The sequence below is a fragment of the Gossypium hirsutum genome, unplaced genomic scaffold (assembly GCF_007990345.1).
Source record: "Gossypium hirsutum isolate 1008001.06 unplaced genomic scaffold, Gossypium_hirsutum_v2.1 scaffold_179, whole genome shotgun sequence".
Classification (NCBI taxonomy): domain Eukaryota; kingdom Viridiplantae; phylum Streptophyta; class Magnoliopsida; order Malvales; family Malvaceae; genus Gossypium; species Gossypium hirsutum.
Window position 1 is genome coordinate 19035 of NW_024402858.1, and position 12052 is coordinate 31086.

General features: G+C 33.5%; 1 protein-coding gene across 1 annotated transcript; it reads left to right on the forward strand.

Moving 5' to 3' along the window:
* The first annotated feature begins 817 nt into the window (after window positions 1-817).
* Window positions 818-1917, forward strand: LOC121226444 (LIM domain-containing protein WLIM2b). Its single transcript, XM_041110359.1, has 3 exons — window positions 818-1070; window positions 1152-1277; window positions 1349-1917. The coding sequence occupies exons 1-3, from the start codon at window positions 936-938 to the stop codon at window positions 1739-1741; spliced, it is 654 nt and encodes a 217-aa protein (XP_040966293.1). The 5' UTR covers window positions 818-935; the 3' UTR covers window positions 1742-1917.
* Window positions 1918-12052: the final 10135 nt, after the last annotated feature.

Below are 12052 nucleotides of genomic sequence, written 5' to 3' on the forward strand. Positions count from 1 at the left end.
CATCAAATTTTATGAGTGAAATAATACATTAATTCTCTCTCCATAAATTGTAATTTTTAAAGCTTGACTTGCTATGTTGTCAGAGATCGAAAAAATTATTCAGATATGACAATTGCCAAGTACATGTTTTGAACTTTCCTTATCTTGAGTGCTCATTATGTCCCATGAAAACAACCAACATATACAATTCAAAGTCTTTTAAAAGCTTGAATTTGACAATTATTTTTATATTGGAGTCTGAATTTTTTTAAAGAAGTTAAGTCCTGAATTAGGCGATTCTTCTCACATTAGGATTTGAACTTCTTTTTTTGTCTAAGTTAACCCTTAAAAATCCTAAAGTTGGCCCTAGTGTGAGAATAATTATCAAGTTCAAGCCTCAATGTGAGAATAATTATCAAGTTGAGGGCCTAATGTAAGAATAATTACCAAGTTTAAGATCTAACTTAAACAATTACCAAATTTAAGAATTATAAACTATTGTTACTATTAATTAATGGTTACTAATTCTACCATCATTTTTTTTCTATAAAAATATATATTGCAAAGGAAAAAAGATATTAACCTATAAAAAAAATATATAAATGGGAGATACTGGGTGAAGCAAAACCTTGTTAATCTCCGTTCTTCCATGAAAGATAGAACTCCCTATTCTTAAGTATTCATAAATCCAAAAATGAATTATAGGGATGGAGCTTTGATTTCGTATCCTTAATCACCGTAAATCCATATCCTCCACTTTTTTCTTTTTCTTTTTTTTTGCATTACTAATTTTACCCCTTTAATCTGCCTTTATAAACCTCACTTAACCAAGCCAAAAACACATATCTTGTTGTTTTCCATTGAAGCATTTCCTCTATAGTTTTTTACTTTTTAATCCCTTTTCCTCATTTTTGCAACAGAATTTTTTTCCATTGCACATCTAATTTAAGAGGAAAATGACTTTCAGTGGAACAACAGAGAAATGCAAGGCTTGTGATAAGACTGTTCATGTTATTGATTTATTAACAGCTGACGGCATTTCTTATCATAAGACTTGCTTCAAATGTAGCCATTGCCATGGTGTGCTGGTGGTATATTTCTTCTGTTAATCCCTACCTCTTGTTTGTTTTCATGAATTAAAATTAGATAGTCACATTTCTTTTTATAAACAGATGGGAAACTATTGCTCAATGGACGGTGTCCTGTATTGTAAGCCACACTTTGAGCAACTTTTCAAGGAAACTGGCACTTACCAAAATAAGAATGCAAAACCCTCATCCGAAAAGTCAAATGGAACGGTACTTTACTTCTTTTCGAAAATAAGGTTACGATATTGAGATTCGAATTTACATGTTGATTATTTTGGCAGGGAAAGGCTCCTAGCAAATTCGCATCATTCTTCTCTGGTACACAAGACAAATGCGGTGTCTGTAAGAAAACTGCATACCCCTTAGAGAAGGTGACTGTGGAAGGAGAAAACTACCATAAATCATGCTTTAGGTGTTCACATGGAGGTTGTGTGCTTACACCATCAACATATGCTGCATTGGAAGGCTTCCTTTACTGCAAGCATCACTTTTCACAACTCTTCAAAGAGAAAGGCACCTATGCTCATCTTACAGAGACATCTGCTTCCAAGAAAAGTTCAGCAGCACCTTCACCCGAAGTAAGGTCTGAAGCTGAATCAGATTCCGAATCAAAACTAAAAGAAGATGAATCACAACCTAAAGCCGAAGCAGCAGAAGAAGAAACAGAAGCATGAAGCTAGTACTGGAATACTCATTGAACCTTCAAGGGAAATCTTTAAAACGCAGGCAAATTTTAAGTCTAATGAGACGTAGGGAGGGTCTTGTGTACGGCGTAATTTTTTTTCAGGGTTCAAATTTTCACCATTGCATAGCAATCGAAATCAATTGGATTCATTCTTTCATTGCTTTACATGTTTGTTTCAAATCTCTTACTCTCTCTTCCTTTTCCTTTTCTTTGCTAAGCACTTTCTTCCAAATCAATACTTAATAGGAAATTTATAAAATATGTAACACCCCGACCCGTGTCCATCGACGGATTAGAGTTACGAGGCATTACCGATCAAAATTTAATATCATAAATCAAGCAATTATCCAAACATTTATGTCATTTCAATTTACTAACTATACTACATATAATACACATTATTTTCAAATTAGGCTTAACTATACTAATTTATAAAACTATTTACAAATATGCTAAACACATCACACTACCATATAAATAACCGAAATTTTTGCATAAGCTTAAACATCATATATATATATCAAATAGATCACAACCATAAAACCAAACTTAACCAAAATGAATAAGCCATTTTCGCATGGCTCAAATTCACACATCCTAAAATTAAACATATAAACTAGACTATACATGCCATAGGTTCGAATTCAAAATTTATAAAATACCAAAGACAGTCGATAGTGTGATAGACTATGCTGATGATCCCCGAGCTCGTAACGCGACTCCAAAATCTATAAAACAGAGTAAACAAATACAAACACACATTAAGCTATTAAAGCTTAGTAAGTTATACGCAAAAAAATTAAAATTCATTTATATATAAATGCATAATAATACTTATTCCATCATTAAGATAAAATAAACCAAATATCCTAATATTTCGTACCATCTAACACTATAAAAAAAAGATCACATTGTATTTTCATATAAACAAACCATATGGCCAAATACACATAAATATTTAGCAAAGCCAAATATTCAATAAATCATTATGTCAAAACATGCTTATATTCAAATGGTAAACTCATACAATATATTTCATTTGAAACTATTATCAAATTATAACAATCAACTTACCTTAACACTAATTAAGCAAATGGCTAACACATACCTGAATAATTTAGCTTTTACTATTACTCACATAAGATTTTTATAACATAGAGACTTGTATAAAACACCGGCATAAAGCCTGCTAGGCACAAAGCCCGATACATTCCACCGGCACAAAGCCTGCTAGACATAAAGTCTGATACATTTCACCGGCACAAAGCCTGCTAGACATAAAGTCTGATACATTTCACCGGCACAAAGCCTGCTAGACATAAAGTCTGATACATTTCACCGGCATCAAGCCTGCTAGACGTAAAGTCTGAAACATCTTATTTTCAAACTATATATATAGTATATAAAATCCATGTATAGAGATTCAGCTCAAAATTCATTACTTATATTTTTAAAACACATGGATATATAAATCTCCATCACCAAATCTAACTTGATAATTCAATAATTCAACCAAAACATATTTGTATATATAACCTCATACTTTTGATTCTACTACTAATATCATAAGATTTAACTTATGATATACTATGTGTCTTTAACATTCAAACATATTAAGATAATCTAAGCTAATAATTTCATACCATTTATTCAATACAAAACTTGTACATTTGCATATACGTTCACATTTGACTTCATGTATACATATATAATTCCAAACCTAATTTCAATTCAAGAAATTATACATGTACATTTATACATATTCGAATCTACCGTATAAATATATAAATTCATACTCAATTTCAAAACATAAACTTATACATATATATATATGACATATCTAAATTCAATACACAACACATATATCTGCATACTCATTCGAATCTATATATATATACAATTATAACATACATATACCACAAATCAAATCCAAGAGTTTATATATAAATGTACTTATATAATCATTCAAACCTTATACATATATATATACATATGCCTTATACATATCTTTGATTAATCTAATAATTTATACATGTATATACTTATACATCGTTTATACTTCAACTAAATTTAAAGGTTTATATAAGTATAAACCTATATATATATTCAAACATTAATAATACATGTATATCATTCATACTTTATTTTATTTCAATCAATATGCCTTTAAATTTAAGTTCAACAAAATACAATACATTTACGTACCTATATATCGATTTAACAACATTAAATAGCTATTAGACTTACCTCGGATATCAGCGGACACGATCGACTACTCGACTACTTTCGTTTTCCCCCGATCCAATTCCGTTTTCCTCGTTTCTTGATCTAAACACATTTAAATTTAACCTTTTTATTCATCAAAATATTCAATTAACTCCAAAAATACATAAATGGACAAATTACTATTTTGCCCCTGACATTTTACACTTTTTACAATTTAGTCCATTTTTGCACAAAACACAAAATACATAAATTTTGCCCACATTATGTTAGGGCCGAATATTTCATAGACCCATATAGATCCTTGCATGTCATTTATTTCACCTTTTAGTCCCTCAATTAAATATTTTTTTACAAATTAATCCAAAATAATTAAATTCATCAAAAATTCAAGAACACATATTATAATCTATCACATATCTTTCATATTTCATCATCAACTATTACCAAGCTCAAGTATTCATAAATGGCATGTCTCAAAATCACTATCAAATTCTAAAATTAAAGCATGGGCTAGATATAACACGAAGCAACGATCACAAAAACGTAAAAATCATCAAAAACCGAAACCAAACATACCTTAAATCAAGCATCAAAGATGGCCGAATAGCTTGGTTCTTCTTCTTTTATTTTCTTTTCTTAGTTTCGAATAGATGATAAGGAAATAAAAGATGATGGTGGTCTTTATTTGTTTAATTATAATATTATAATATACTATATATTATAACATTTATAATTAATATAAAAACTATATATATTATACACATAATGCCGCCCACTATTCTTTTTAATGGTTAAATTGCAAAACTAAACCTCCATATTAAAAGAACAACCATTATTCAGCCCCTTTTTAAAAATAACCATTAAATTTTTATTTTACGCGATTTAATCCTTTTTATTTAATCGGACACTCAAACGGCGAAATTAAAGCACGAAATTTTTACACTAGTAAATTCACGCATAATAAACACAGAAAATAATATTAAAATATTTTTTTGACTCGGACTTGTGGTCCCGAAACCACTATGTCCGATTAGAGTCAGAACCGGGTTGTTACAACTCTCCCCCCCTTAGGGGTTTTCGTCCCCGAAAATCTTACCGGTGAATAGGTTTGGATAACGCTCTTTTATTGTATCTTCTGACTCCCAAGTTGCTTCTTCAACCCCATGTTTATGTCACAATACTTTAACTAACGAAATTTTCTTATTTCGTAATTCTTTGATCTCACGAGCCAGAATGCTAATCGGTTCTTCCTCATATGTCATGTCAGAGTTAATTTCAATCTCCGTCGAACTAATCACATGTGAAGGATCAGATCGGTATCTACGGAGCATCGAAACATGGAATACGTTATGAATCTTTTCTAACTCAGGCGGTAACATTAATCTATAAACAACCGATCCAACTTGCTCTGTAATCTCATACGGTCCAATGAATCTCGGACTCAATTTGCCTATACGACCGAATCTGAGTATTTTCTTCCACGGTGAGACTTTTAAAAACACTTTATCCCCGATCTGAAATTCTATATCCTTTCTTTTCAAATCCGCATAAGATTTTTGACGATCCGCTGCTGATTTCAGACTGTCCCGAATCACTTTCACTTTCTGTTCGGTCTCTTTAATCAAATCAACCCCGTGTATCTTATTTTCACTGAGCTCGGTCCAATACAGTGGTGTATGACATTTACGACCGTACAAAGCCTCATAAGGTGCCATTTTGATACTAGATTGAAAGTTATTATTATAAGCAAATTCAATCAAAGGTAAGTATCGTTCCCACGTACCTTCAAACTCGAGAATGCAACATCTCAACATATCCTCAAGTATCTAAATGATTCGTTCAGATTGACCATCTGTCTGCGGATGGAAAGCTGTGCTAAAATGTAGTTTCGTACCTAAAGCATCTTGTAGTTTCTTCCAAAATCGCGATGTGAATCTCGGATCTCTGTCTGAAACAATAGAAATAGGTACACCATGCAACCTCACAATTTGTGAAATATACAATTCCGCAAGTTTATCGAGTGAAAAATTTGTACGAATCGGAATAAAGTGTGTCGATTTTGTCAACCTATCAACAATAACCCAGATTGCATCTTTCTTGCTCGGTGTCAACGGTAAACCGGATACAAAATCCATCGTGACTCGATCCCATTTCCATTCAGGTATCATGATCGGCTGAAGCAACCCAGATGGTACCTGATGCTCGGCTTTAACTTGCTGACAAATTAAACATTTCGAAACAAAGTCAGAAATGTCTCGTTTCATACCTTGCCACCAATAGTGTTGTTTCAGATCGTTATACATTTTCGTGCTACCCGGATGAACAGAAAATCGACTACTATGAGCTTCCTTCAAAATCATCTGAATTAACTCTGAATTTTTCGGAACACATAATCGGTTTCTAAATCTCAAATAATCCTCAGCATCAACTAAAAACTCCGAATCAACATTTAAGTCACACTGAGCTCGTTTTGCACTTAAATCATTATCGACTTTCTGAGCTTCACAAATCTGTTGAACAAATAACGGTTTTGCTTTCAACTCAGCTACTATCGCACCATCTTCAGACATAACCATATGTGCGTTCATTGCACGCAAAGCAAACAGTGATTTCCGACTTAAGGCATCAGCAACAACATTAGCCTTTCCTGGATGATAGTCAATCACCAGCTCGTAATCTTTCAGCAGTTCTAACCATCGACGCTGTCTCAAATTCAGATCTTTCTGAGCCATCAAATATTTCAGGCTTTTGTGATTGGAATAAACATGACATTTTTCTCCAAACAGATAGTGGCGCCATATTTTCAACGCAAATACAATAGCGGCCAACTCCAGATCGTGAGTCGGGTAATTCTTTTCATGCGGCTTTAACTGTCTCGAGGCATAGGCTACAACTTTGCCTTCCTGCATCAAAACACAGCCCAAACCATTTAAGGATGCATCACCATAAATAACAAACTCTTTACCCGATTCTGGCTGAACTAAGACTGGAGCTTCGGTCAAAAGAACTTTCAATTGATCAAAACTTTTCTGACACTTTTCTGACCACTTGAACTTAACATCTTTTTGTAGTAACTTTGTCATCAGGGTCGCAATCACAGAGAACCTTTTCACGAACCGTCTATAATAACCAGCGAGCCCCAGAAAGCTTCAAACTTCCGAATCATTCCTCGGAGGTTTCCAATCAAGTATAGCTGAAATTTTACTCGGATCAACCCGAATACCCGATGCTGATACAACATGGCCCAGAAAACTGACTTCACGTAACCAGAACTCACATTTACTAAACTTTGCATACAACTGCTTATCTCGCAAAGTTTGTAACACAAGTCTCAGATGTTTGGCATGCTCATTTTCGTCACGAAAGTAGATCAAAATGTCATCAATAAATACTACCACAAACCGATCCAGATACTTTCTATAGATCCGATTCATCAAATCCATGAAAATAGCAGGTGCAATAGTAAGTCCGAAAGGCATAACAAGAAACTCATAATGTCCGTACCTCGTTCGGAAAGCAGTCTTTGGCACATCAGAGTCTTTAACTCGCAACTGATAGTAGCCTGATCTCAGATCTATCTTTGAAAACACAGTAGCCCCTTTCAACTGATCGAACAAATCATCAATCTGTGGTAACGGATACTTATTCTTTATAGTCACCTTATTGAGTTGCCGGTAATCAATGCACATTCTCATCGTTCCGTCTTTCTTTCTCACAAATAGAACTGGTGCACCCCAAGGAGAGAAACTCGGTCGTGCAAAACCTTTATCAGTCAACTCTTGCAACTGTACTTTCAATTCTTTTAATTCGGTCGGTGCCATACGGTACGGAGCTATCGAGATTGGAGTCGTCCCTGGTACTAACTCAATACCAAACTCTACTTCTCGAATAGGTGGCAAACCCGGTAATTCTTCAGGAAACACGTCTGAATACTCACACACTACTGGCACAGATTCAATCTTCTTTTCGGTCACTTTGCTATCAAGAACAAATGCAAGGTAAGCTTCACAACCTTTTCTCATATACTTCTGAGCCAACATCGAGGATATTATTGCTGGTAAACCATTCAGGTCATTAGATTCAATGCGAATAATCTCATCATTCTGACACCATAGATCAATAGTTTTTTGCAGTTTACTATAGCATCATGCAGAGTTAACCAATCCATACCCAGAATTATATCAAACTCATCGAATGGTAACAACATCAAATCAGTTGGAAAACATAAATCTCGAATCATCAACGGACAATTCTTGTACACTTTGTTAACCAACACACACCGACCCAGGGGGTTTGATACTTTAATTACAAACTCAGTAGACTTAACAGGTAGAGTCTTATTGAATACTAAGGTCTCACACACATAAGAATGAGTCAAACCAGGATCAATCAACGCAATAACATTAGTATCATAAAGAGTGAAAGTACCAGTAATAACATCTGGAGAAGAAGCCTCCTCTCGAGCTCGGATAGCATATGCTCTGACAGGTGCATGAGCCTCAGATCGAACTGCTGTGTCCTTTGTTCCTCTCTGACTACCACTTACATTACTCAAATGCCTTGGCGGTCTACCCCGTACTGACACATTACTCGGTCTGGTATTCTGCACAGTATTTTGATCAGCTACCATCAGACACTCTCGAATAAAATGATCCTTTGAACCACACTTGAAGCAAGACCGATCATGAAATCTACAATCTCCAGGATGCCATTTCCCACAATGCTTGCACTCTGATCTATTTTGTCAAACACTACCAACGCTAGCAACTGAAGTAGCTCGTGAACTCACAAGGGGTCGATCTCGATCATACTTAAGAAACCCTGCAGTAACTTTAGATCGACTATGATCCTCTCTGGATTTCCTTGAGGTCGACTGGAAGGATTTACTAAATGATCTTTTATGAGAATCTCGAGCTTCATAGTCAGCTTTCCTTTTCTCTTTCCCAAGCTCCTCAGCTTTACAAGCTCGCTCAACAAGTACTACGAACTCTTTTATCTCAAGTATACCAACTAACAGTTTAATTTATTCATTCAGCCATCTTCAAATCTTTTACACATGATAGCTTCAGTCGAAACACACTCTCGAGCATATCTACTGAGTCTCACAAATTTCTGCTCATATTCTGTCACTGTCATACGACCCTGTTTCAATTCAAGAAATTCCTTACGTTTCTGATCAATGAATCTCTGGCTGATGTATTTCTTACAGAACTCAGTCTGAAAGAATTCCCAGGTCACTCGCTCTTTCGGAACTACCGATACTAGTGTATTCCACCAGTGATATGCAGTGTCCCGTAGCAAGGATATGGCACATTTCAAGCACTCATCAGGGGTGCAAGATAACTCATCAAACACTCGAATGGTATTATCAAGCCAGAATTCAGCTCGCTCAGCATCATCATCATCGGTAGCTCTGAACTCTTCGGCCCCGTGTTTTCGAATTTTATCAACAGGAGGCTTAAGTAATCTCATTGGATCACTTACTTGAGGTATAATAGGAACCGAAGATAGATTAGTCGGGGGTGGAGGTTGTTGTGCAACCGGATTAGTTCGGACATATTGAGTAAACCAGTCATTCATCATTTGGTAGAAGGCTTGTTTAGCCTCTCCCTCCTGGTTACTCGAGATCGGTTGAGAATCTACCGGCTCTGTCCCTTGTGCGGGAGCAGGCGCTATACTCTCAACGTCATCAGCTACGGCTCGATCGGGATCCATTACAATACGAAACATATTTTTAGATATCAGCAATCATCACATCTCGGTATAAAAATTATGGCATGTATAGCTAGACTCATACACACTACGTTAGTCCAAGAATCGACTAAACCGTAGCTCTGATACCAATAAAATGTAACACCCCGACCCGTGTCCATCGACGGATTAGAGTTACGAGGCATTACCGATCAAAATTTAATATCATAAATCAAGCAATTATCCAAACATTTATGTCATTTCAATTTACTAACTATACTACATATAATACACATTATTTTCAAATTAGGCTTAACTATACTAATTTATAAAACTATTTACAAATATGCTAAACACATCACACTACCATATAAATAACCGAAATTTTTGCATAAGCTTAAACATCATATATATATATCAAATAGATCACAACCATAAAACCAAACTTAACCAAAATGAATAAGCCATTTTCGCATGGCTCAAATTCACACATCCTAAAATTAAACATATAAACTAGACTATACATGCCATAGGTTCGAATTCAAAATTTATAAAATACCAAAGACAGTCGATAGTGTGATAGACTATGCTGATGATCCCCGAGCTCGTAACGCGACTCCAAAATCTATAAAACAGAGTAAACAAATACAAACACACATTAAGCTATTAAAGCTTAGTAAGTTATACGCAAAAAAAATTAAAATTCATTTATATATAAATGCATAATAATACTTATTCCATCATTAAGATAAAATAAACCAAATATCCTAATATTTCGTACCATCTAACACTATAAAAAAAAAGATCACATTGTATTTTCATATAAACAAACCATATGGCCAAATACACATAAATATTTAGCAAAGCCAAATATTCAATAAATCATTATGTCAAAACATGCTTATATTCAAATGGTAAACTCATACAATATATTTCATTTGAAACTATTATCAAATTATAACAATCAACTTACCTTAACACTAATTAAGCAAATGGCTAACACATACCTGAATAATTTAGCTTTTACTATTACTCACATAAGATTTTTATAACATAGAGACTTGTATAAAACACCGGCATAAAGCCTGCTAGGCACAAAGCCCGATACATTCCACCGGCACAAAGCCTGCTAGACATAAAGTCTGATACATTTCACCGGCACAAAGCCTGCTAGACATAAAGTCTGATACATTTCACCGGCACAAAGCCTGCTAGACATAAAGTCTGATACATTTCACCGGCATCAAGCCTGCTAGACGTAAAGTCTGAAACATCTTATTTTCAAACTATATATATAGTATATAAAATCCATGTATAGAGATTCAGCTCAAAATTCATTACTTATATTTTTAAAACACATGGATATATAAATCTCCATCACCAAATCTAACTTGATAATTCAATAATTCAACCAAAACATATTTGTATATATAACCTCATACTTTTGATTCTACTACTAATATCATAAGATTTAACTTATGATATACTATGTGTCTTTAACATTCAAACATATTAAGATAATCTAAGCTAATAATTTCATACCATTTATTCAATACAAAACTTGTACATTTGCATATACGTTCACATTTGACTTCATGTATACATATATAATTCCAAACCTAATTTCAATTCAAGAAATTATACATGTACATTTATACATATTCGAATCTACCGTATAAATATATAAATTCATACTCAATTTCAAAACATAAACTTATACATATATATATATGACATATCTAAATTCAATACACAACACATATATCTGCATACTCATTCGAATCTATATATATATACAATTATAACATACATATACCACAAATCAAATCCAAGAGTTTATATATAAATGTACTTATATAATCATTCAAACCTTATACATATATATATACATATGCCTTATACATATCTTTGATTAATCTAATAATTTATACATGTATATACTTATACATCGTTTATACTTCAACTAAATTTAAAGGTTTATATAAGTATAAACCTATATATATATTCAAACATTAATAATACATGTATATCATTCATACTTTATTTTATTTCAATCAATATGCCTTTAAATTTAAGTTCAACAAAATACAATACATTTACGTACCTATATATCGATTTAACAACATTAAATAGCTATTAGACTTACCTCGGATATCAGCGGACACGATCGACTACTCGACTACTTTCGTTTTCCCCCGATCCAATTCCGTTTTCCTCGTTTCTTGATCTAAACACATTTAAATTTAACCTTTTTATTCATCAAAATATTCAATTAACTCCAAAAATACATAAATGGACAAATTACTATTTTGCCCCTGACATTTTACACTTTTTACAATTTAGTCCATTTTTGCACAAAACACAAAATACATAAATTTTGCCC

Coding starts and splice junctions, on each gene's coding strand:
- LOC121226444 (XM_041110359.1), top strand. CDS start 936: ATGACTTTCAGTGGAACAACAGAGAAATGCAAGGCTTGTGATAAGACT. Junction 1,071..1,151: donor ATTGCCATGGTGTGCTGGTG/GTATATTTCTTC, acceptor TTTTATAAACAG/ATGGGAAACTATTGCTCAAT. Junction 1,278..1,348: donor CCGAAAAGTCAAATGGAACG/GTACTTTACTTC, acceptor TTATTTTGGCAG/GGAAAGGCTCCTAGCAAATT.